At 41.6% G+C, this 27,431-nt stretch overlaps 1 protein-coding gene across 13 annotated transcripts in view; it reads right to left on the reverse strand.

Annotated features, from left to right (window-relative positions):
• Positions 1-998: 998 nt before the first annotated feature.
• Positions 999-27,431, reverse strand: part of RABGAP1L (RAB GTPase activating protein 1 like) — a 686,444-nt gene continuing 660,011 nt past the window's right edge. For 12 of the 13 annotated variants that reach the window (XM_072637875.1, XM_072637876.1, XM_072637873.1 and 9 more), the window contains 5 exons: positions 12,482-12,586; positions 9,041-9,124; positions 5,269-5,340; positions 3,508-3,705; positions 999-1,445 (listed from right to left, as the gene is read on the reverse strand). In XM_072637875.1, the coding sequence (XP_072493976.1) occupies positions 1,293-1,445; positions 3,508-3,705; positions 5,269-5,340; positions 9,041-9,124; positions 12,482-12,586 (612 nt within the window). In that variant the 3' untranslated portion in view covers positions 999-1,292. Of the gene's footprint in view, positions 1,446-3,507; positions 3,706-5,268; positions 5,341-9,040; positions 9,125-12,481; positions 12,587-16,857; positions 16,911-27,431 lie in introns of those variants that run through there. The other variant, XM_072637879.1, reaches the window with a different exon arrangement.

The following is a 27,431-nucleotide window of genomic DNA, read 5'->3' on the forward strand; positions in this document are numbered from 1 at the left end:
ATGTAGACATGTTGAATATAATTTAAAAACATTTCCATCAAATTTTAAACAATAGTTTTACCTTTCAATGAAATAAGTATTTCTATAAACACTTTATATTCAATCAAAAAATGTTACAAATGCTTTTGCCCCTCTCCATCTTTGGGATAAAAAGCGCACATTTTTAGATCATTACAGAAATCAGGAAGAGTTACACAGCATAAGACTAAAACATTGCAAAGTTGGCCTTTACTTCCCATCTCCATATCTTTAACACAAAACTGTTAGAGCAAATTAGTGTTTTCTCAGCAAGTGCTCATCAAAATTAAATGGAATATGAATTCACTGGTCCTATCCTCCTACTTACTTTTCATTCAGAAGTTCTGATTTCATACTAAGCCCAACAGTTGTACTTGGGCATTCCTAGGTGCTCTGGTCAAAGTTTTCTAAAGCTACTCCTCCCAAAATACCTTCTGCATTACACATCCACAAGACTGTCACACCTGAGGCCATGCACACAGGCAGACTCTTGAGATTCATGGATGGAGTTCTTAAAAGAACTGAGGCCAACTTGATGTGGGCTGAAATCCCAGTTCCCTTGCTCTAGGGTGCATGCCAGAAGACAAAGGATAAGAGAGCCTCTGAAACATCAAACATCTATGTAAGGAGCTCATTTCCAAATGAACCCAGCAGAAAATATTTTTTTAAAAATGAGTCTTTTTTCAGGAGATTGGTCTGTGGTCATTCCTCTTTCCAAAGCAAAGTGCTTCTTGGTAGGATGTTACCATCCCTCTTGTAAACTTCTGGGATCACGTCTAGGATAAGACCTAGACAGGTCATGGCCTGCCCCTACAATGTGCTTTATTTTAAGTTTAAGTCCTGAAAATGATCAAGGCTTAAATTTTAATCTCTTCCTTGCCCTGACTGATACCCCATCTCCCACCATGTCAACCTTGAAATAGCAAAAAATGTACTGTTTTATGCAAGATACAAAATAATTAGGAATAATTAGTTCCAAATTAAACATTTAGCTCTGAATTATTTATTTCCAAATTAACATCTACATATAATAAAATAAGGTGTAAAAAGGTTGATGGTGGTTTTTAGTGAGGAAGGTGGAAAACATAAAACAGGACTCTAAATAACTTTCCTTTGAAAAGCGTCACACCAGATGAATGAGAGATGCTGAAGGATTTCAGTTTGAGGCTTGCCCCCTGGCCTTCCATCCTCCCCCTCAAAGGGATACTGGGACAATCTGCCAGGGCTTCAGATGCTTGAATTGTTGTGTTCTTGTGCGTGTAATTTGGCAGGAACTACGTGCTCTCTTTGGGGGGCTGGGATGGCTGAGGCTGCTGGGGTGGCTGTGTGCCTGTGGCTGTTTTGATAGAGTTCAGAGTTTTGCTAAACCAAGAGTTTTTTGCAGCTTGAATTTCATTCATGAGGGCTCCTCTCTGGTGTTCAAGCTCCTAAAGAAAGGAAGAAAGACAATTATTTGGAGTCGGGGGGTCTTTTTCTCTGTATCTGAAACCCTTCAGTACAGCTGTTTAGCTATTTTTAGACCATGGAGAAGTTTTCATTCCAGCAACAAATTCTACTGACTAGAGATGGAAGGAGATGAGGGCAGACAGCCCTTCAAGAAAATGGGCTGCAGAAGCAAAGAGGAAAAATAGGAGCAGTTGCTTCCTAGGTTTAAATGGCCTGTAGTATAATCTGGAAAAAGAATGCCAGCCTGGGAGTCAGCTCACATTTGGACCACTACCTACCTGTCTCTAACTGGCCTTCAATGTCCTCAGCTGTAAAAGAAGGATGTTGAGTCAGACTAACTTCAAAGTCCCTTCCCGCTCTAATATCCTAAGACAATCATGTGCCTGTTCTAGGAAAAGTGATAGAGCTAAAGAGTGTACTTATTTCTTCTGAGAGGTGAAATAGGAAAGTTTTCTCTTCAGAATTCTAGTATTAAGTCTGGATATAATGCTGACATTTAATAGTTATGATATATTTCATTATGGTGACAGATTGATGAAGTCCTGACTCACCAGACTATGTTGGGTACCATACATGATTAAAAAAAAAAATTCCTTCCTTGGGCACTTAAAAAGGCATCTCACATTTCTAGAGCAGAGGTTCATGTAACGACAATGGGCATTTCTTTCCTTTGGGGGCAGTGGTGCAACATACAAGCACTGTTAAGGAGAGGAAGAGATTTGGGCAACAGATGTCAGTGATTAAGGCAGCAGCAGCCCTAGAGAGACAGAAAGGTTGAGGTACAAGTCATGACAGGAGAGGGGAAACAGAATGCCATCCTGGATGCTTTGAGCAGTAAAAGGGCTTCATAAATGGTTGTGGAAGTGAATTGTTTAAAATTCCTGAGTAAACAAATGCAAAGTGCTGGGCTGCAGGCACCACAGAGACTGGGGATGGAGATGCAAGGCCAGAGGGTAGAGAAAGGGAATACTTGGCCTCAATGAAGTGACACGTTGTCTCTGGTGGCACTCTTTATAGACACAGCACGCTACCCATGTGTGTTTTCTCCTCTTTCTCTCTCTCTGTTTACTTCTCTCTCATTCCCTCCCTCCCTTCCATATTGGGTCTCTATTTTGTCCATGATGGAAGTACAGCAGGCACTCTCCGATCCCAATGCAAACTGGCAGGGGAGCTTTGACCTATTCCATGTCCAGCCTCTTTAGACAGCCTGGTGGGCCTCCACTCCTGGAGGATCACCATATAATTGCTGGGGGGGATTTAGTTCAGACATTGGATCAGCTTTAGTTTTACTGCAGCTCAGAATGCCTGATCTCAAGTGATCCACAAGTCTCCTTATCAGGGATTACATGTTATACCACCACGGAGGGAATTTTCCCTAAAGGACATTAATTTACAACTAAAGGAAGAGATTACATGGAAGAGAATTTCACAAGATCATTTGAAAAGGTGCTTAAAAGAAAGGGATGAATGACGGTTAGAGAGACGAAAACTTGAAATATGTCCTGAAACATTTCTTCCATTTTTAGAATGCTTTATTAATTTTTTAGTAAGACATATGCCTAGTTTTAAAAATCTGTGTGTGTATATGTGTGTTTGTGTGTGTTTATTTTAGCAAGCCAAGGAACTGTGATCTGATCACCTCATAGTAGATGGTCTCTGTGGGTTGCTCTGCCAGAAAAATTCACTATTTTGTGGCCAACATGGTGATGAGCCTTTCTGAATTTAGCCAGACCAAATGGTCCTTTACCAAGAGACACATGCAGCCCATTTACAGCCTTTCCAGCTTGACAGGAGTACTGCTTTCAACACCTTGTGCTAGTCTCCAAGCCATGACGAGGCAACAAAGTAGAACGATGATAAATAAAAACAACTGCAGGTTCTTTTCTTAGCTGTGTTTAAAAATACACGGAGTCAAACGGAAGTATTAAAGAAAAAAAAAAAAGAGGGACTGAACATTCAGAGTGAACGGCAAGAGACACCGGGACTGAAAGCAAACACTTCCAGCTGTGAGCTCTTCCTCCGAGTCTGCAGCAAGTCACCAACCTGGATTTTACACTTGGCCTCCACTAGCTGCAGTTTGGTCTGGGCCAGCTCTAGCTCCATTTCCCGAAGCTGTTTCTTGAGCGAGTCCTTCTCATCATCAATTTCAATGCCCTGGTTTTCTTTGCTTATAGTTGCCAACTTCAGTGCCCCTTCCTTGTTGAAAATCTCACTGCAGTGTTTGCACGCCATCACTTTCCCCTGCAAGGTCCAAGCAGATAACCAGTCATACCTCATTTCATGGGACTGATCATCCCCTAGAACACATTCACTTCTTTCTTGTTCGCATATGGTGACACTGCCTGCAGGTGCAGAAACTGTGTAGAGGAAAGAGGGTTATACATGAAGCAGGAAATCTGGGTTCGAATTCTCTGACCAAATCATTTCAGTGCTTGGAGCCTCAGTGCTTTCATCTGTAAATTCAGATGATTGTACTAGGCGATCACGAAGGGCCCTTGAGTTCTAAATCTTACCATACTATGATCTTTCTGACACAGGGGGACCTAGTCTGTATTTTTCTTGCGTTAATTTTTCTTGTACAATAACTACACTGGAGGAGATCACAAGGCCATCCAATATATATTCCTGGAACTTGACTAGCATTATAGCCTAGGAATCTAGCATTCTTCTCCAAAGAAGGGGAAGAGGGAGGGGAAGGGAATAAACATTTATAAAGTGCCTGCTATGTGCCAGGCCCTGTGCACCTTACTTGATCCTCACAACAACCCTGGGAGGTAGATGCTATGGTTATCCACTGCATAGGTGAGGAAATGGAAGCAGGTTAAGTGTCCAAGATCACTGTTATATATCTGAGGCTGCATTTGAACTCAAGTCTTTCTGTCTCTAGGTACTGCACTCTTACCTACTGTGATACCTGGCTGCCCAAAAGATCTTCACAGATCTAGATTTCTCAGAATTTTGCTTTAAAATCTAACTGTTCTTAAAATGAGATCTATCGTTTAATGACTAGCCTAAATCTAAAATGCCTCCTCTAACAAGTGAAGCCTATATCATCTTCCATTCTCAGAAAAGGTGGAAAATACTTGGACTCTGTCTTTGAAAAAAAATCAACTCTCTCCCCTCCCCCATGAATGAGTTCATTTTCCCAATTTAACACATAAATAAAAAGGTTGACCACTAGGTGGCATTACATAAGCAGAATCATGGTTTGAAGATAACTAGGCAATCAGCACACAAATATTTATTATCTACTAAATCTTTTTGTTTCCCCATATTGTTTATGGAAATACATAGGGTGTTATGAGGAAGCCACAGCCCACAGGGAAGGTGCTGGCTGGGCTAACTCTCCTCTCTGAAGCAGAGGACAAGTACACACTCCCTGAGTCTGGGCCAACATCTGTGCTCCCAAGCCTTTCCCCTTAGTGCTTGCTTTCTCTTTGTCCAGCTCTCAGGTTCACAAAAGCAAGCATGGCCCTTGACATGGCAGAGAGGAGGCTGTACAGAGCCAAGGGAGGGAAGTACAGCCCCGGTGCTCCAGAAGGAAATGACCATGTGTAGAACCTGACACATTTATGGGCTAGCCTGGTGATAGCCGTAACATCAGGTAGAGTTTCCCCTATTATGTCCTTATGGAGCACGTGTACATATGGAGGCGATGGTGCTGAAGTTATGTGTAGAACCTGACACATTTATGGGCCAGCACAGTGATGCGGCAACATCAGGTAGAGTTTCCTCTACTATGTCCTTACGGAGCACATGTACATGTGGAGTTTACAATTGGCCTCTGAAATTTCATCCTCATACCTTGACAACTTCTAGTTCCTCCTTGTTGGCTGCTTGTTGCTTTTCCAGTCTGGTACTCAACTGGGAGCAGATCTAAAGAAGAGAAAAAAAGTTTCTTTGTTGGAAGAGGTCAGCTTTTTTATAAATTGTGTGCATAGTAATTCGCTAGTATCTATACAGCACTTCAAGATTTGGGAAATGCTTTAGCTCATTAGACTTTCACAACAACCCTGGGAGGTAGGTGCTACTTATTATTATCTTCCATTTTACAGATAAGAAACAGGCTGAGAAAAGTTAAGTGATTTGCCCAAGATCCTATGGCCAGTAAGTGCCTTCTGAGACAATATTTGAACCCAGGTCTTTCTGATTCCAACTCTATTGTTTTAAACACTGTGCTATTTAGCTGTGAATCAACTTTTAGGTTTCAGAAGACATCCGGTTCTGTAAGTCATTGACCATCTACCTCCCTTTTGTGTATTTGCAGGAAGAAATCTAAAAATGTCACTTCAAATCGAAAGTGCAGATCTGAAGAGGTAGATTTAGCTTTCTCATTCCACTGACTCACTAGTCACTGACTAATAACTTCATGATTCAACCCGGAAGCAAGGAACCAGTTTAATATTGTCTGAGCCCCAACTTGTCCAGGGTTGTGGAATCTGATGAGCCACCACTTTGGCTAAGCCTCCTTGTGCAGAACCACAAAAATATCCTTTGAGAACACATAGTGAACAGGTCAAAAATAAAAACTACCTTGGATAATTTGATGTGGACTGAGATGTCCCCAAGGAAGGAGAATAGTTTAATAAATTCAGGCTTTGGATATAGAAAAGGGTTATTTTTGTTTATAGACTGTATTACTGCAATAAAAAGTATGCCATTATTTTTTTTTCAAAATTTACATTATTTTAATTTTTCCCCAATTACATGTCAAAGCAATTTTTAACATTTTTTTAAAAAGTTTTGAGTTCTTGGAGAGTAATTTGGAACTATGCACAAAGGGCTACAAAAATGTGCATACCCCCTTTGACCCAGCAATATCGCTTCTAGGAATGTATCCCAATGAGATCATAAAAATAGGAAAATGTCCCACATGTACAAAAATATTTATAGCAGCTCTCTTTGTAGTGGTAAAGAACTGGAAATTGAGGGGATGCCCATCAAGTGGGAAATGGCTGAACAAGCTGTGGTATATGAATGTAATGGAATACTATTGGGCTATAAGAAATGATGAACAGGAGGACTTCAGAAAGGCCTGGAAGAACTTATATGAATTGACGCTGAGCAAAAGGAGAACCAGGAGAACTTTGTACACAGTATCAGCCACAGTGTGTGAGGACTGTTTCTGGTAGACCTAGCCCTTCACAGAAATGCAAGGACCTAAAACATTCCCAAAGGACTCTTGAGGCAAAATGCTATCCACATCCAGAGAAAGAACTATGGAATCAGAAAGCAGAATGAAGCAGAATATTTTCTTTTGTGTTATGTTTTGGTTTCTTTTTTCTCATGGTTTCTCCCATTCGTTTTGATTCTTTTATGCAACATGACTAATGTGGAAATATGGTTAATAAGAATGTATGTGTAGAATCCATATAAAATTGCATGCCGTCTTGGGGAGAGGAGGGGGAGAAAATCTAAGATTTATGGAAGTGAGTGTAGAAAACTGAAAACAAATAAATTAATTTAAAAACTAAAAATAAAATTAAAAAATAAAGTTTTGAATTCCAAATTCTATCCCTTCCCCCTTCCTCCCTGAGATGGTATGCAAGCTCATAGAGGTTATACATGTGCAATCATGTAAAACATTTCCATATTACTCATTTGGTACAGGAAGAATCAAATAAATGAACAAACAAAAAGAATGAAAGAAAATGGAAAAAAGTATGCTTCTGTCTTTTCAGACAATATTGGTTCTTTTTCTGGAGGCAGAAAGTGTTTCATCTTGGATCACTGTATTTCTGAGAACAGTGAAATCATTCACAGTTGTTCTTCATACAATATTGCTGCTACTGTGTACAATGTTTTCCTGGTTCTGCTCATTGTGCTTTGTATCCGTTTGTGTAAGTCTTTCCAGGTTTCTCTGATTATCATTCTACTTGTAATTTCTTATAGCACAATAATATTCCATTACAATCATATCCCACCACTTGTTCAGTCACTCCCTAATTGATGGGCACCCCCTCAATTTCCAACTCATCACAAAAAGAGCTGCTGTAAATATTTTTTTGTACAAGTAGGTCCTTTTCCTATTTTTAAAAAAATCTCTGCGATATAGGCCTAGGAGTGGTATTGCTGGATCAAAGATTATGCACAGTTTGATAGTCCTTCGGGTTTAGTTCCAAATTGTTCCCCAGAATAGTTGGATCAATTCATAATTCCACCAACAGTGCATTAGTGTCCTGGTTTTCCAACATCCTCTCCAATATTTATCGTTTTCATTTTTTGGTATGAGGTGGTAGGTACCTTGGAGTTTTTTTAATTTGCATTTCTCTAATCAGTGGTGATTTAGAGCAATTTTTCATGTGACTATAAATAGCTTTGATTTCTTTTTCTGAAAGCTGCCTGTTTATATCCTTTGACCATTTATCAGTTGGGGAATGATATGTATGCCTACAAATTTGACTCAATCTCTATATATTTGAGAAATAAGGCCCTTCCTGCTTTCCTTCTAATTTTGGTTATACAGGTTTTGTTTGTGCAAAAATTTTTTAATTTTATATAATCAATATTTTATATTTTGCAATGCTCTCTATATCTTGTTTAGTCCTAAATTCTTTCCTTATCTATAGATCTGACAGGGGAACTGTTCCATGCTCTCCTAATTTGCTTATGGTATCACCTTTTACATCTAAATCATGTACCTATTTTGACTTAATTTTGGTATACAGTATGAGATGTTGGTCTAGACCTAGTTTCTGCCATATTGTTTCCCAGTTTTCCCAGCAGTTTTTGTCAAATACTGAGTTTTTGTCCCCAGATCTTGGGTCTTTGGGTTTATCATAAACTAGATTACTATGGTCATTTACTACAATGTATTGTATACCTAATCTATTCCACTGATCCACCACTCTATTTCTTAGCCAGTAGCAGATTATTTTGATAATTGCCCTTTATAATACAGGTTGAGATCTGGTATGGCTAGACCCCTGTGAGCCATTATAAAGCAAATGAAATAATGAAATCAAATTGATCCTAGAGCTAACATGGGAATCCCTGGAATTTACTGATTGGGGAGGGGGTGACATGGACTGACTTCATTTTGGTAACTGTGGAGAACAGACTGGAGCGAGCATAGAAGAGACAAGGAAGGAGACCAATCCAGAGGCTACCATAATAGACAAATGGGAAGTGATGCGATTCTGAACGTCAGTCACAGTGGAAGTGGAGAAAAGAGAATGTTGTTGAGAGATGTGGAAGTAGAAACAACATGATTTACCTGTCAACTGAAGGGATGTATAGGGAGAGAATGACAAGTCCATGGTGAGGCCCAGCTTGTGAATTTAGAGGACTTTTATTTTCAACCCAGTCATCTTTCATTAACCTTCTTCTTCCCCATCCCAGTGATCTCTTCCTTGAAACCATAGCAACGACCACAAAATACAACCTGGGCAAGCCCCATGAAAGTAGAAACCATGTCTTAACCAAATTCTATCTCCCAAGCAAACTTAATAAGGGGTTTGCTGAATTAAGCTGAATGCGCACTGGTTCAATCTAATTTAAAAACTTATAAGCTCTTGTTGAAAGAAAAAGGGCTAGTTTCTGGTGCCCCATCTGAGAAGAGAGGGTGCTCTGTTACCTGTTTGTACTCAGCAATGATGGCCGTTGTTTTCTTGATTTCTGATTCTGCCTTCTCGAGCTGCCTCCTAAAGACTTCCTTTAGCTGGGAGTGCAGAAGGAGAGATGATCAGATTCGCTGCACAAATACCTTCCTTTAAGTCTTATCAATCGATTATCAATAGCAATGATAAGAACCACAAACGCTGACGCTCTTCACTTCCGATGGAGCACTGTTTTACAAAACCCAATCAATCCTCAGCCATGAAAGCTTGCCTTTTTTCTTGGAAAACATTTTTTTCTGTGAACATCAGCAGTCAGTCAATAAATATGTAATAAGTACTACTGTGATCTAGGCACTGGGAATAAAAAAAAGAAGAAGCCAAAGACAGCCCCTGCCCTACCTTCAAGGAGCTTACAAGCTAATGGGGGAAAGCCAAAAACTAAGGGAAGGTAAAAAGTAGGGAGGGAACAATGCAGAGCAATGTTACCATGTTCATTGTATTTGGTAGGTACTATTAAATAAATGAATTTAGCGCCTACACAGACACATTCTGAAATCCTGATACAAATGGAGAGTTACTGAAAGGCAGCACAGCCCTGTCATTTCCAGGCTGCAACTGCAAGGGCATTCATCCTCCCCACCTCTGAACCAGGCCCCTTGCCACTACTGTTCTCCTCCTAGAGGCCAAGGATTCATGAAGGTGGTGTCAAAGGACAGAGAGACAGTCAATGAGACGGTCTTGGGAGAAAAAACAAGAGTCACAGGACTCTGGAGGATGAAGGAGGCAGGCAGCCAAGCAGAGTAGCTAGATTTCCACAGGAAGTCAGCTCTGCTCCAAGCACGTAGGCACCTGAATTTCTCACAACGAATGATCGCAACATAATTATAAATACTGTATTTAAAACCATGACCCTGTATTTTAGCTTGAGAGCTCTAGAATTTTAGGTACATAAGCATTCATATGGGAGCTCCCTAAAAAGGTGTGCTCAGTTATGCCAAATTCAAGAACAAGAAAATTCTGTTCAATACCATGGTATACCAGTTCAAATGAATGAAGAAAGAGCATCTTCTGGTACCATTGCCTATATTATTAATGAGCTGGGCTAGAGATTCGCTAATTTGTAAAACACTGTAATTTACAGCTGGTCTCCCTATAATTAGAGTTTGTTTGTGAGATCTCATCATGCTTGCTACCTCCTGAGATGCTGACAGCAATCTGCAGATTTTGCTGATATAGGCCTAGCTAGTCATATTTATTTCTGTCTTCGAGAATGTGTTATTTGGAGACATGAACAGTAAATGATACCAAGAAGAGGAAAACAGACTAGGTTCCTGGACAAATACAAATAGTTATCTATCCGCAAAAGCAAATTTTAGCTTGATCTAAAAGGAAAGATTTCCCAGCAATTAGAACTTTCCCAAAGCAACATGGGCTGCCTCCAGTGGAGTCTCCCATTACCAAAGGTCTTCCAGCACAGGGTAGCTGGATGAGCTCCACTTGTCAGGGATGTTAGAGAGGAAATTCTATTCAGTTATTGGTTGGGCTAGATCAGGAGGGTCAAACTAAAACAGAATTAGTTCCCAGTAGGCTCATGTTGACTTCAAAAATCACATATTAACTCTCTGTGATACTGTATTCTTATTCTGTTAAACATTACCAATTACAGTTTAATCTGGTTCAGCTGAAAAAAAAAAGGAGACATGGGTGTGATTAAATCCATTGAAAGTTCATACCTTCTCTGCTAATAGTTTTTTTCTCTCCAAAGTTTCCTACCAAAGTTTCCACAAAACAAACAAAAAAACCCAAAACCTAACAAAGAACCCCGCCCCCCCAACAACCACCAAAAAAACCCCAGGAAATTGCTTTGAAGAAGAGTATAGTATAGTAGATACCATTCTGGATGTGTAGTTAAGAAAATATGGGTCTGGGTCCTGGATCTGTCACTTATAACCTTGGTTATGCAAATTATTTAACCTCTCCGAACCTCAGTTTCCTCACTTGCAGAGTAAAGTTATCAGAATTAATGGCCTCTATAATCCCTTCCAAATTTGTGATCCTAAAGCCCAAAGCTTCACCTCCTATCTCTGGTTTAGGAGGTAATAAATAACAAAACAGAAACGAGACAGGTGGGAAGGTCCAAGTTTCAAAAACCTAAGATAACTCAAAAATGGAAATTAGGTCCAAAGCTCATAGAAGAAATCAGGGCTAGGGTTCATGCCAAGTGGCCCAACACTTTTTTTCCTGTCACTGCTGAAATTAAAGTGACTAGCTGGTTGATAGCTCTGAGAAAATGCTAAAATTACATACTGCCCTTTAATAAATGGATTTATTGGCGGCTGCTCTGGTTTACCTAGTTCTAAGTCTTTGAGATGCTAGGTAGTATAGGCTAAGTATTTGGCACTGTCTCTATCTCCGAACAGAATTTAGAATATACAAATGAACAAAAGTTAATAATCAAGATTTAAGAAGTCTACAAACTTTATGACTGCTTGTTTCTACTAGGAAAATTCTAAGTAAGCACTTTCAAGATTGGCTTCTGGCTGATGCACGAGTTGGTTGTGAAGAAGACCTAATGCATAAAACAAAACTCCAAGAGCTTCTTGGGCTCTTGTTTCTTACACCGAGAATCTAAGAGATCCAGAGCATGAGTGGAGTGCTAGGTTCTTCCATGGGGAACCAACTGACTCAACACTTGGGGCTAAAAGTCTATTACACTGCAAATACCATAGTGTATTCCTTTGTAACCGCAGTTTCTATGAGTTAAGTCTTTAATGGTTCACAAGATCATAGATTTTGAGCTGTAGGAGATCTCAGAAACCACTGAGTGCAACCCCCTCGTTGTACTGACGGGGATGCTGAGGCAGAGAGCAGCAACATGACCCAGACCACATAAACAGAAAGAGGCAGCTCTCTTCTCATGACACCATGCTGCAAGGTGAGGGCTTGAAGTCTGGTCACCAAAGAATTCTAGAGCTCTAATGTGAACATTTCAGCATCATGCTCCTAAGAGAATGACAGGAATTTCTCCTGACTGGCCGAAGGAGTGTGTAGCAACACCCATTAGAAATCACCTCCAATGGCTTTATTGAAGGAACCTGATGTCATTCGTTGTCTTATTAAAGCTCTTGGATCATATCTCTCATGTACTGAAATTCGATAGCTTTACTTAGAATACTTTACTGAAGGCAAATGCCATAAATATTCCTATTTCTTTTTATAAAAGGCTGCACATAAAGAATACAGGCTCTCCACACCGCCCCCCCCCCAAACCCCCCTCCACCCCCCGCAATGGAATTTATAGACTCGGTACTTCATTCTAATAAGATAATTCTATAGGTTTCCCCCAAAGCTTCTTGACTCTACATGAACACACTGTGATGGCCTGGCCTGCTGGTTTGTCTCCTGACAGCAGGCAGCCTGCAGTCAGTAATGTTTCTGTGAGAGAGAGAGTCAAACACCTGGGCGGCTTCTTCCTCCTGTTTCCTCTTCTCTTCTTCAGTTTCCACTAGTCTCTGCTTGGTCAAGAGCAGCTCCTTGTTTAAAACATCGGCCTTGTCTTCAGCCTGCAGTCACAGGGAAATTCAATGTCATGAGTGGGCGTGCAACTGGAACTTCCTATGGTCATAAATCGTTTTTTCAATACTGGGCAACTGCAGATATGGCTATCTCTAGAAACATGGAAACAATGTAATGCAATATACTTACCATCTATTCTATTCTATCTATCTACCTAGCTATCTGCCTGCCTACCTAGCTACCTACCTATCCATCCATCCACCCATCCATCCACCCATCCATCCATCTATCCATCCACCCATCCATCCACCCACCTATCCATCCATCTACAACCATGTCTTATTAAAATATGATGATACTTTGTGTGGATGTCCCCCAAAGTTATCTCTTGTGCCCTTGTCTCTTTTCTCTCACTGATATTGGTTCATGAATTAAATTATCTCAGAATCACAGACTATGAGGTGAAAGGGCCCTTGGTGGTCATCTTTAGTCAAATCCATAGCTGAAAAAGAATCCCCACAATAACATGGCCTAAGAAGTTATCTAGTCATCTTTATGCAAACGATGCTGAAATCCCTCGAGCTAGCCCCCATCCCTCTTCTGAACTGCAGCTCCTTATTACTGACTACTTGCTGGCCATCTGCATCTGGATCTGCCATAAGCAGCTCAAAGTTAATATGTCCAAAGTGGAACCTCCCTGTTCCCCTAAAGCCACCCCTCTTCCTGACTTCCTTATTTTGATTGAGGGCACTAGTATCCTTTTAGTCATTCAGATTCAGAACCTCAGAGTTTTCTTTGATTCCTTCCTTCCTGTCCTCCCCAGCCCAGCTCCAATGAGTTGCCAAATCTTGTCAATTCTTCCTCCAAAGCATCTCTCACATCTGCCTGTCTCACCACTAAAGCAGCTGCCACCCTAATTTAGGTACCCAGCATTTCTCAACTCCACTATTACAACAGTCTCAGGTTTGTTCTGTATCTAGACTGTTCTCTCTCTAATCCATTTTTCACCCAGCTGCCAAATTAATACTGCTAAAAGCACAGATCTGACCAAGTCATTCCTTTACTCTCAAGCCTCAGTGGCTCCCCATTGCATCTAAAGTAAAATTTTAAATCCTTGGGTTGGCATTTAAAGCCTTCCACAATATTGCTCCAACTTTTCTTTTCAACTTACTTCCCAATATCATCCTTCATGTTCTTCCCAAGCCTTTGCACTGGCTGCTGCCCAGAATGGTCCACCATCCTTATCTCCACCTTTTATCACCTCTACCACCCTCCAAGGTAGAGCTAGGTGGCAAAGTGGATAGAGTGCCAAGGCAAAAGTCACAAAGATCTGAGTTCAGACACTGACTGAGAGATCCTGGGCAAGTCACTTCACCCTGTTTACCTCAGTTTCCTCATCTGTAAAAGGAGATGGAGAAGGAAATAGCAAACCACTCTAGTATCTCTGCCAAGAAAACCCCAAATGGGGTCACAGTGAGTCAGATATGGCTGAAATGAGTAGACAACAACAAAAAACAAAGAATCCTCCAAAGTACAGCCAGAGAACTGTCCCCAAATTAGACTTTTCCTGATTCCCTTAGCAGTTGATACCAAAGCCAATCTGCATAAATTTGCACATACTTATTGGTATACTTATTATATTTCTTTCAGTGGAATATCAGTCCCGTACAGGTGGGGATCATTTCATTTTTGCCTCTGTACGCCCAGTGCCTTGCACATAGTAGGCTGTAAACAAATGTTTGGGCACATGAATGGAATACTGAGGGCTGTTCTTACGTACGTTCATGGTAGTGGGTGCAAGGGCTGATAGCTCTTCTCTCACTGCTGCCCATGAAGACTTTTCTCTGGCATGGAGCTACAACCACTAACTGTGACGCTGCCATGATTTGTGATACTCTGGTTCTTGATCACACCGTTGGATACTTAGACCTTTATTCCTATAGAATCATCCCATTCCTCACAGCCATACGCTGGCTTGTCCTGTCTGTGGCCATGCTAACGTTTTCCATCAGTTCTTACAACCATGTTCCATTATTTGCAACTGTGCACCATCAAGACTCATTGACTCTACATGCTTATTATTATCGCATTCCAACTTGACACAAAACAGCCTACTGACTATCTTGTTACTATCTCTTCTCTGTATAGAAACCCCTACTTGTTCCTGTGCTCTGACAAGGGCCAGAGCAAATACAACAGCTCCTTATTACCTCTAGGATCAAATAGAAATTCTTCTGCTTGACATTTAAAGGCCTTTACAATCTGGCCTCAATCTATCATGTGGGCCTAAGTATACCTTACAACCCATAAAGTCCTTATTCTACAGTCCTTCTGGCTTTCTCCCTGTTCTTCATGCTTAGAACTCCCTCTCACAACCCTGAGCCTTTGTGCCCGCTTGTCCCTTGTGCCTGATCTCCTCACTTCCATCTTGTAGAATCCTTCAATATTCAGTTCACACAACACCTTCTACATGAAGCCTTTCCTGATCCCTCCAGGTGCTTGGGGCTTCCCATCCTGCCCCCCCCCCCCAATCATTTTGCATCTATTTTGCCTTCACCAATACATGCCCAAGTCTCCTTCAATAGAAGGGAGGCTCCTTGAGGACAGGGACAGTACCTAATACAGTACCTGTCCCGGGTAGGCATTTAATAAGTATTTTTTGATAAACTGAAATTGAATTTTTAATCCCTATTCATGTTTATGCCAATTGTTGGTAGCAAAAAGAGATACCAGGCAAAGAAATACATGCATAGGTAAGGTGACTACCCAAGCAAAGCAGAAAAAGACAAAATGATTCTCTGAATTGGAACTCTCTGAAGTATAAGAAGCTTGGAATGCAAAGAAAAAAGATGGAATCCAGAATGCATGAGGGGACAGTGTAATTAACAAGTATCTCAGAAGTGCATGGACACCTAGTTGAATCAGCAAGGGTAGGTCAGGCAAGTTGGCCCCAAGTGCTAAAGAAATTCTCCAGGCAAAATCCTGAGAAGTCACTAAGGGGGGGCGGGGGAGGGGCGGGGAGGGAGGATCTAATAGAAAACAGTTTCAACTGAAGATAAAGGAGTTTCAGGTCTAGACCTGAAGGCAAAAGAACTTTATTTCCAACGTGTTCAAGAAGACATGAATGTTGGGAGAACTGGAAATGCCTAGAGATGCCTGACCTGTGTAGAAGCTGTATCCCAGGAGCCTCTCAGATGACAGACCATTGTGAGCTGCAGTGGACTTGGTAGGAGATAAGGAATCCTTTGGGAGATGAACAGGAGAAGGCCACAGACTCATTTCTCCCTGCAGGAGAAATACTAGCATCCTGGGTAGAGGCAACCCAAATTCACTCAAGGAGTGAAGGGATCAGGCAGGGAGCTCTCTGTGTTCCTTCTTGTGCCACAAAGTACTTTTGTTTGTTTGTTTTGGGGGGGAGGTTATATTTTGAGTTCCTCCCAACACTACACCAGACACAGATATCTATGTGAAACCATACAATACATACTTCCATATAGCAGCTTTCTTTCTGGAGGTGGATAGCATTTTTCTTCGTAGGTCCTCCGTAGTTGATTTGAATATTCATATTACTCAGAATAGCCTAGTTGAGCTCTATGGCATAGTGAAGCTGGCAGAGGGGGTACACTCTAGGACTGCATACGTCATTGCCCTAGAGCATACTAATTTTTCACATTACAACTGTCATATTTTTATTGTTAGAGATTTTGCTGCTACCAGAAATTTGTGATACAACAGACTCCCCTCAGAGATGCTGTCATTCATAGGTGTGCTTGAGATTTTGGACAAATGCTAATATATACGTATATTAGGGTGTCCCCAAAGTCTCCATGCTTTTGGGACGTGTGTGTGTGTGTGTGTGTGTGTGTGTGTGTGACTGGCTTTCTTTGTAATTTTATGTATTTTATTTTATGCATTTAAAAACATGATTCTGCGAAGGGAACCACAGATTCCATCACACTGCCAAACACGACCAGGACACAAATGAGGTTAAGAGCCTTGGAATTAGTTCAGCTTCTCACTCGATGCAGAAATCTCTTCTATAGCTCACCTCTGATGATCTAACAGAATATGTGGGGTGATGGAGAACTCACTGCTTCAGGAAGCAGTTTGTTTTGCTGTGGAGTAGCTAGCATTTCTATAGAACTTTAAGGTCTGCAAAATCCTTTACAAATATTATCTCATTTTGTTGTCAAAACCACCAGGGAAGGTAGGTGCTATTATTATCCCCATTTTACAGATAAAGAAACCAAGGCAGACAGTTGTAAAGTACTTTGCCCAGGATCACACAGTTAGTATCAGAAGTCTCATTTGAACTCACGTCTTTCAATGACCTGAAGTCTACCTTTCTTGTAACTTCCATGCAGCTCTACCCTTTGAAGAAAAGCAGAAAAGTCTACTTTGCAAGATGACTCTTTGGATATTTGAAGACAGCAACAGTATCATATCTCCCTTTAATCTTTTCTCTTCCAGGCTAAACACCCCAAGTCTACCTGCTTTTGGAAAAAGAATTCTCTTGTAACCTGAGGATAATTCCCTTAAGTTTATCTAGTTTTTTGGCTTTAATTTTCTATTTGAGGTTTTTAAAAAAATATATGTTTTTGGTTTTTAGCTGAGGTTCTGTAGTGAGTATTTGATAGACAGCTTACTAAGTGCTCATGCTCTAAGATGGTTTTGATTTTCATGACACAATGGTTTGGACTTGGGCACTAATAGAAACATCAGTGACAAACACATATGCACCAAGAAGATTTGTTAAAGCACTTACATGAATGCCTATATGACAACCATTCATTAATATTAATAACAGTTCCTGCTGTGCACTCTTTCTGGAAAGAGTCTCTCAGCCTTACTTTTTCCACAGATCTATTGATACATACTCTGGCTATGCCATGGAACAAAACAGGCCAACTAGAGGCAACTGTGGATAGTACTGTGACCCCCAACTAACTGGAAGATCAACCCAAGGCAGGGGGCATTAGTATTATGAACTTACTAATCAGATAAGTGTGACTAAATAATGCTGTAGTCTTGGGTCCCATGTGGGCAGAAACCCCACTGCAGTTAGCCTCCTCTTAGTTCTGCTCTAAGACTCATCCTTGTCAGAGGGTGGGACTGCATGCTATCAGTAAAACAGGGCCAGATTTGAAGTGGTGAGTGGTATCTAATTTTGCTCCTAAACAAAGTGTTTTATGATTCATGGTCCCTGGGGAGCATCATGACAGCCCAAGTCATCAATATCAACACTTACTGAGAATCTCGGTGCTACTGAGTATGGAGAACCCACTAAAAGCAGAAACTCTGCCCAAGTATGGAAGGCATACCAGTCAGAACACCACCCAATTAATTCCTCTAAAAGACTTCTTAAAAATGTCTGAGCTGGGGGTAGCAAAGTAACATGGCACATGCACATCAGATATACCACAATGAAACGTGTAAGATAACCAGTTTCTTTTCTGAACACAATGTTCAGTTCTATTAGAATGAAGATCACTTTATACTTCCTTAAAATACTTTCTGAAGAAACTGGCAAAATAGGATAAGAAATTATCAGTCTACTTTATATGTTTCAAATGGGCAAATTCTGGCCTGAGAAATAAAAGGCAAGGAATGGTTCTAATATTTTCATAAATAGCAAAAAGGATTTTAAAAAACCATTAAAGCAACAAGGACTGAGAGCATCTACTGGGGAGGGGCCAGTTGCTTCTTCTCTTCCTATTTAAAAATTCCTTCCCAGGAATGGAAGGGATGAAAAGAGCCAGAAAAGATAACCTAGAGTTGCATCTTTCTTCCCTCCCTGGCAGGCTCTCCTCTGAGGGAGCTAAGAGAAGGAGAAATGGGGAGTTTTTAAAAATCTCATTTCAACCAGGCTTTCACTGTTACACAGAGATTTTTTTAATTTTTCTCTGATGGACTTGGGATGATACTTCCCCTCCCCACCCAGGGAATGTTCCAAACCTTCTCCAAGTTTCTTCTCAAGCCTTCACTATACTCATCCACCTACTCCCTAAAGTAGATAATTTTTCCTTCTACTCTATTGAAGAAATTGAGGCCCCTGGCCATGGGCTTCCTCATTGCTCCATTTTCACATCTAAAATCCCTCTACATTCTCTCCCATCCTTACTTCCTTTATTTGAACCTCTGAGAAAGAGACTCCTTGCCAAGCCTAGCCTCTCTACTTCACTGAATCACAGAATCTCTGAGCTGAAAGAAACCTTAGAGGCCACCAAATACGATCAGTGTTGGCTTCTAGGTTTTCAATCTACCAAGTGTGTACACGCAGCTTTTGTCAGAAGCATTTCCCTCTAGTATGGAGAACTCATTTGCATTGGAAGCAGTTCATTCCATTTTTGGACAGTTTTGACCAATAAGGCATTCTCTGGTATTAAACCTAAATCAACTTTTCTGAAACTTCTAAGTATTACTGCCCATTCTGCCTTCGGGTGCAAGCAGAACAAGTGGAATCCCATTATCACATATTAGCCCTTCCAGCACTTAAGGAAAGTGTCGCATCCTAGCTAAGTCTTCTCAAGGTCAAGACTTCTCAGATCTTCCAGTGATCCTCATATGGATGGTATCATCTAAAAGCCTTTCACCATCCTGTTCCCACTCCCCTTCTCTTTCCCTCTCCTCCATGATGTCCTATCAATTTCTTTTCTCCTTTAATCTCCATCCTTCCCTGCAGTTGGATATACCCAGATCTCCCTTATATTTATTATCCTACATTTCTCTTACCTTTCCCTGCCAAACTCCTAGGAAAATTGGCTACATTTGGTGCCTCTTATTTTCTCACTGTCCACTCACTCTTCAATCCGTGCAGACTTTGTTTTTAGACCCATCACTTTACTTGAAACTGCTCTCAAATGGCACCAATGATCTCTTCACTATGAAACCCAACCGTCTCTTCTTAGACTGCATCTTCCCTGACCTCTGTGCAGCTTTCGGCACTGGAGGCCACTCACCTCCTCCTAGATACATCTCTCTCCTCTCTTTGTTTCCACATCATTCTCTCAGTTACCTATCATTCTGTTCCTTTCCAGTACCATTGGTTGTATTGTCATCCATCTCCTCCATTATTGCAAGATCCTTCTAAGGCTGTTTTAGGTTCTCTTCTTTCTCTATATTCTCCTTTGATCAGATCATCAGCCCCCACTGATCTAGTTATCATCTCAGGATCACAGAATCTCAGAGTCAGAAGAGATCTCAGTGGCCATCTAATACTGTGACTGAAATAAAAACCCCCTCTATAGTGTCCCTGAAAAGTGAACATCCAGCTTTTGTTTGAGGACTTCTAGTGAAGAGGAATCTGTTACTAGTTCTCAGTCTGGACCATTAGGAAGCTTTCCTTATCTCAGGTATCCTGGGCAATATCATAACTAACAACTGACAGTGTACCTTCTTTCTAGATGTTTGGAAATGGGATGAGAGGAGAGCTATAGAATAATTCTCCCTTCCTTCTACCTGGCTCCAACCAATATAGGAACCATCCTCAGCAGGTCATGGATTTGATTCAAAACTGACTCTTTCCTTATAACACAGCCAACACTTTTCAGAACTGGTAGAGTCTAGACAGAAGGAGATAAATTATTGTCTCACCCTTAGGGCAAAAGCTGAGAACTACTGGACACTGGCAAGAAGCCACATGCCTAGGATTATATGACTGGATGTGTCCCATGATAGGACAGTTGAAGCAGTGGATCGACTACAGTCAGGGAGACTCATTGTCCTGAGTTCAAATCTGGCCTCAGACACTTATTAGCTGTGACCTTGGGCAAGCCACTTAACCCCGTTTCCATCAGTTTTCTTATCTGTAAAATGAGCTGAAGAAGGAAATGGAAAACCACTCTAGTATCTCTGTCAAGAAAACTCCAAATGGGAACAGGAGAAATCAGGCACAACTGAAAAGACTCAAGAACAACAAAAGGACAGTTACCAATTGTTAATCAATTGTCATTTTTTTCCCCAAGAACAATTATGTGTCTTATTTCTCTCATTAGGATTTTTTTTAGAACTATGATTTCACTGCTATAGGGGATTTCCCAGATGGAGAAACTACCCTGCTAATAAGGTCTGCGCCTTCTCTTCTGCTTCTAAGTCTTACTGTGTGGTCTAGAGCAGTAAGAGGTTAAAGTGACCTGCCCAGAGTGACACAGCCACTATGGCTCAGATGTGGATTAAGATATTTTAACTGCATAAGGATAATTTTTTATTTGCAAGTTTATATTGAACTAGGAATTTCCTCTGGTACTTGATATCAAGTTATATTAGTATATAATATAATATATTTAATAATAATTACATGCTTATATTATATTATATGCTTATTACTGAGTCAATAATTTGCTCCATAAACCATATGCCTTGTGGTTCTCTCTCTTAAGCAACACTGTTATTTTGTGGGGCTCAACTTTTAGGGATTCTTGTGACTGTGAACAGAAGACCCCAAGCATACTTGCCCCCAACAGATTTGGGGGCACAAGCAGGCCTGATAACATCACCAATAGCTCTCCAATCTATACATCTAGACAAAATCTATATCCTGAACATCAGTCCCACACTGAGATTACCCACTAGACATCAACAGGATGCTCTATTCGCACCTTAAACTAATATGACCAAAACAGAACTTATTATTTTTCCTTACCTAGACAGTCAATCCCTCTTACAAACTTCTCTATTTCTTCAGAAGGCAGACTCATTTCTGAGTCATTCAAATTGGATCTTGACGGGGCGGAGCCAAGATGGCGGAGTAGAAAGACGCACATACACATAGCTCTGAACCCACAACCCATAGAATGGCTACAGGGAAGTAACTCACGGCGAATTCCGCACCCAGAGGCCACGGAACATTGGAGCGAGGGAGATTTCTGTTCCAGAGAGACCTGCAAACCTCTCGCGGGGGGGTCCTTCGCGCTGCGGACTGGGCGCCGGGACTGGGAGCTGAGTGCAGCCCTGCCGCGGCCGCGGCACCGAGAGGAAAAGATCCGAGCAGGCTTCACAGACAGGATCTCCAGCGGCCACGCGGGTCCCTCCACCCACAGAGGGATCTGCAAACCTCTCGCAAAAGGTCCGTCGCGCTGCAGACACAAAGCCCAGCCCAGACCTGCTGCGGCCACTGCTGCGGCACCGAGAGAAACAGATCCGAGCAGGCTTCAGGGACGGGATCTCCAGCGGCCGCACAAGTCCCTCCACCCACAGGTGACAGGGGTGGGTGAGAGAGTCTCTTTGGCAGGTCGAGAGGGGAGTGGGGTGCCCCCATAATTCAGGCCCCCCCCCCCCCCCCGGGAGGTAGAAGCTGAGAGGCGGCTGCAGACAGGGGCTCCCCAAGCGGGCGGGAGCCTGAATCCATTGCGGAAGGTCTGTGCATAAACCCCCTGAGGGAACTGAGCTTGAGAGGTGGCCCTGCCCCGACCTCAGCACCAGAACATAATCTCATACTGAATAGCAGCCCTGCCCCCGCCAAAAGCCCTGAGGCTGGAAGCAGCATTTGAATCTCAGACCACAAACACGGGCTGGGAGGATCAGGAGGTGAGGTGGGTGTGAGGAAAATATTCAGAGGTCAAGTCACTGGCTGGGAAAATGCCCAGAAAAGGGAAAAGAAATAAGACTATAGAAGGTTACTTTCTTGGCGAACAGGCATTTCCTCCCTTCCTTTCTGATGAGGAAGAACAATGCTTACCATCAGGCAAAGACACAGAAATCAAGGCTTCTGTGTCCCAGCCCACCCAATGGGCTCAGGCCATGGAAGAGCTCAAAAAGAATTTTGAAAATCAAGTTAGAGAGGTGGAGGAAAAGCTGGGAAGAGAAATGAGAGACATGAAGTCAAAGCATGAACAGCAGATCAGCTCCCTGCTAAGGGAGACCCAAAAAAATGTTGAAGAAATTAACACCTTGAAAACTAGCCTAACTCAATTGGCAAAAGAGGTTCAAAAAGCCAATGAGGAGAAGAATGCTTTCAAAAGCAGAATTAGCCAAATGGAAAAGGAGATTCAAAAGCTCACTGAAGAAAATAGTTCTTTCAAAATTAGAATGGCACAGATGGAGGCTAATGACTTTATGCAAAACCAAGAAATCACAGAACAAAGAGAGAAGAATGGAAAAATGGAAGATAATGTGAAATATCTCATTGGAAAAACAACAGACCTGGAAAATAGATCCAGGAGAGACAATTTAAAAATTATGGGACTACCTGAAAGCCATGATCAAAAGAAGAGCCTAGACATCATCTTTCATGAAATTATCAAGGAAAACTGCCCTGAGATTCTAGAACCAGAGGGCAAAATAAATATTCAAGGAATCCACAGAACACCGCCTGAAAGAGATCCAAAAAGAGAAACTCCTAGGAACATTGTGGCCAAATTCCAGAGTTCCCAGGTCAAGGAGAAAATACTGCAGGCAGCTAGAAAGAAACAATTCAAGTATTGTGGAAATACAATCAGGATAACCCAAGATCTAGCAGCCTCTACATTAAGGGATCGAAGGGCATGGAACAGTATATTCCAGAAGTCAAAGGAACTAGGACTAAAACCAAGAATCACCTACCCAGCAAAACTAACTATAATACTTCAGGGGAAAAAATGGTCTTTCAATGAAATAGAGGATTTTCAAGTATTCTTGATGAAAAGACCAGAGCTGAAAAGAAAATTTGACTTTCAAACACAAGAATGAAGAGAACCATGAAAAGGTGAACAGCAAAGTGAAGTCATAAGGGACTTACTAAAGCTGAACTGTTTACATTCCTACATGGAAAGACAATATTTGTAACTCTTGAAACATTTCAGTATCTGGGTACTGGGTGGGATTACACATGCACACACGCTCACATACATAGAGACAGAGTGCACAGAGTGAATTGAATAGGATGGGATCATATCTTTAAAACAAAATGAAATCAAGCAGTGAGAGAGAAATATATTGGGAAGAGAAAGGGAGAAATTGAATGGGGCAAATTATCTCTCATAAAAGAGGCAATCAAAAGACTCATTAGTGGAGGGATAAAGAGGGGAGGTGAGAGAAAAACATGAAGTCTACTCTCATCACATTCCACTAAAGAAAAGAATAAAGTGCACACTCATTTTGGTAGGAAAACCTATCTCACAATACAGGAAAGTGGGGGATAAGGGGACAAGCAGGGTGGGGGGGATGATAGAAGGGAGGGCATGAGGAGGAGAGTGCAATTCGAGGTCGACACTCATGGGGAGGGATAGGATCAAAAGAGAATAGAAGTAATGGGGGACAGGATAGGATGGAGGGAAATATAGTTAGTCCTATACAACACAACTATTATGGAAGTCATTTGCAAAACTACACAGATATGGCCTATATTGAATTGCTTGCCTTCCAAAGGGAAGGGGTGGGGAGGGAGGGAGGAAGAGAAGTTGGAACTCAAAGTGTTAGGATCAACTGTCGAGTAATGTTCTTGCCACTAGGAAATAAGAAAAACAGGTAAAGGGGTATAGAAAGCTATCTGCCCCTACAGGACAAAAGAGAAGATGGAGACAAGGGCAGAGAGGGATGATAGAAGAGAGAGCAGATTGGTCATAGGGGCAATTAGAATGCTTGGTGTTTGGGGGGGGAGGGGATAAAAGGGGAGAAAATTTGTAACCCAAAATTTTGTGAAAATGAATGTTAAAAGTTAAATAAATAAATTTAATAATAAAAAAAAAAAAAAATTGGATCTTGACTCTTACTTCTACTGTCCCCTCGTTGCAGCTCATCCAAAAAGTTGCCAAGTTTTGTTCATTCCTTCTCCAGACTGCCTCTCATATTGGCTCCCTTTTCTTCTTTTATATGTGCATCACTTCCTGCCTGAACTACTACAAGACACTCTGTTTTTGTCTCCTTGCAGCCTCTCCTCTCTCCAAAACACTGTCACTCCATACAGCTGTTAAAATAATCTTCACGATGCCTAAATCTGAACCTGCCATTCCCCACTGCCTTGAGAATCAAACAGAAGTCCCCCCGCAACTTACCTTGCCAGTCTTATTTCATATCACTCCCCTTCACAGTGCTGAAATTTCAACCAAACTAGACTCCCTGCTGGTGCCCACACGACACTCCCATCCTCCATCTCTGTACAGCTGCACAACTGTCTCCTGCACTTGGTGTCAACTCCTCTTTCATTTCAGCCTTTCAGAATCCTTGTCCGTCAAATCTCAGCTCAGATTCTAACTCCACCCCCTTAGCCTTCCTTGATCCCCACTCCCCTCCTCCCATTTGCCAGTTCTCTCTCCAAAAGTCCTGGTATTATCTTTGACTCTGTTTTAACACTTTCAGCAGAATGTAACTGCACTGAGGAAAAGTAAAGCTGCACTTTTGTGTTTCTCTTTGTTGTGGTTTTGTATACCTATACACACTGAAAAGACCCTTAAATCTGTGTGTGGATGGGTTCTGATGTGAACAATTTCAGAGGGCTGCGAATAAAATCAGATTCTTATTCTGAAGTCAAGAAAATGAGAGAATGGATTAAATATGATCAAAGTTAGGATACAGTAAGGAAATTATAGTTAGATATAATTGTACCTTAGAGCTTTTTAGCTTTTAACAAACTAAATTAGAAAAATCCTTGAGGGCCAAGGTTATTTCTTACTCATGTTAGTATCTCACCAACCCTACATAATAGCTTCATGCTATGTAGCACGTACATGCTAATGTAGCAAGTGCTTAGCCGAAAGTTACTGAATTGAGTAACTTTATCAAAATGTTATTGAGTTTTAAATAATTGCTTGTTACCTCAATAGGAGTTTTTTAAAAAAAATAAATTAGGTACAGAACAATCTGTTGCTAACTTGAATCACGTAAACATTTTAGCCAGGGCTTATCATCAGTTCTGACCCTGATGACATCCTCTTATAGCCACAAAGGCTTCAAGGGGAGGCTACTTTATGAGATATCCCAGGTTCCCATTTTTCCTGGAAATGTCATAGTTAAGGGCTAAGCCCTTATAGCTGGGTCCCTAGTTCCACTATCCCTGGCAACGTCAGAGTTAATAGGGGCATCTTCTTGGAAAGACCTTTTGATTCAATACTGTGGACTCCAAGAAGATAGTTTATCTCTGTTCACTTAAGGTACATCAGATTCCCCCAAGCCCTCCCCTCTTCCTAATTTTCCTACCATTCTCCCAGGGGCAGCTAGGTGGTGCAGTGGATAGAGCACCAGTGCAGGGGTCAGGAGGACCTGAGTTTACACACTAGCTGTGTGACCTTGGGCAAGTCACTTAACCCCAACTGCCTCTTCCTGGGTCATCTCCAGTCATCCTGATGAATATCTGGTCACTGGATTCAGATGACTCTGGAGGAGAAGTGAGGCTGGTGACCTTGCACAGCCCTCCCTCACTCAAAAGTCAAGTGCAAGTCATGTCATCATTTCTCTGATGGCATGGTCTTCTTCGGCAATGAAGAACACACCATTCTCCCATCTCTCAGCTTGCAATCTCAATGTCATTTTGACTCCTCACCCAAACTCACCCCACATATTAATTTTGTTTACAACCCTGCCATTGTCACCTTCACAACAGCTCTTGTATACATCCCCTTATCTCTCCATTCAAATTAGCTTCACATTGGTAGAAAGCTGATACAGGTACCTCATGACTAGACAATAGCCTTCTGTTTGGTCTTCCTGACTAAAAAATCTCTCCAGTCACTGGCCAAAGCTCTCTTCCTAAGTGCAGGTCTGAGCATGTCACTTCTCTACTGCAGTAGGTTCCAGTGATTCTCTATTACTTCTAGGATCAAATATAAAAATCCTGTTTTAAAGCCCTCATCACCCGGCCCCTTTCTATTTTTCCACCGTCTTCCCCTTCATTCCTTTTCATGGAGTCTAGGAGTCAGTGACACAGCTTTCTTGCTACCTTGCACATGATTCTCTATCTACCTACCTGTTCTGTTCACCCTGGCTGTCCCTAGTACCTGGAATGCTCTCCTTTCTCCCTTCTGCCTCATGGCTTCTAGGGACTTCTTCCAGATTTAGTTAAAATCCCACCTTCTTTAAGGGGCCATCCCCCAATTTCTTGCTCCTACCCTAGTGCCTTCCTTCTAATCTTACCTTCCATTGTTTATATAAGCAGCTATTTGTATGTGAGTACCCAGTGCTCAGCATGATGCTTAGTAGAGTAAGCACTTAATAAACATTAGTTGACTGACAGACTCCTTCCAAACTGATTTACTCCCATTTCGTAGCTTCCATTGTAGAAAAATACCACATCACTGCCAAGCTTCCAGATTTGGACAGGCAATTGTATTGCCTCCAAGCAGGTGAAGCTCAGAGGGGATGTAATGACTAAATCTGTGGTCTAGAATTATTACAAAGTGTCCACAGGGCTTCGGGGGTTTGGTCTTTGACCCTGCCTACTATGGAGGGAGCAAGAATTTAGCAGCTAAGGTTCTATTTCTTCTCATGCCTAAGGACAAGAAAGTAGGGCTGCATGAAGGAGTAGCAGGGCCCCCTCTCCCTTTGCCTTCTATCCCTCTCTTCCTCGCCCAGGAGATGAGAGATCCAGGCTTTTTTGTCCAGGCAGGGCTAGCTGGGCTTAGGTCAGATATAGACTGTAATTCACTTTAATTGTCTTCACAGGAACCATCGTGTGCTTTCTATTTCTAGGATAATATTTTAAAGACTTTATTTTTATTGATAAATCTGTACACCACTGAGCTAATGATTCTCTTGATGAGCCATAAACAATTACCTTTGATAATCTCTATTTAATACCTGCCTCTTTAGAGTAAAGATATGTTGCTGCTTTGGGGGTTCACTTTTGCTGGTATGCTGAGACCAACATCAAAAATCCTAGGAGTCCTGTAATCTCAAAAGACTTTGGGGTGCAACAGGAAATAGTTGGGAGAAAGTGTGGGGTGTTACCCTCTGCTACCAGTCTCATTAACAGTTAAGCCCAAA

This window comes from Notamacropus eugenii, chromosome 2 (assembly GCF_028372415.1).
Source record: "Notamacropus eugenii isolate mMacEug1 chromosome 2, mMacEug1.pri_v2, whole genome shotgun sequence".
Lineage (NCBI taxonomy): Eukaryota > Metazoa > Chordata > Mammalia > Diprotodontia > Macropodidae > Notamacropus > Notamacropus eugenii.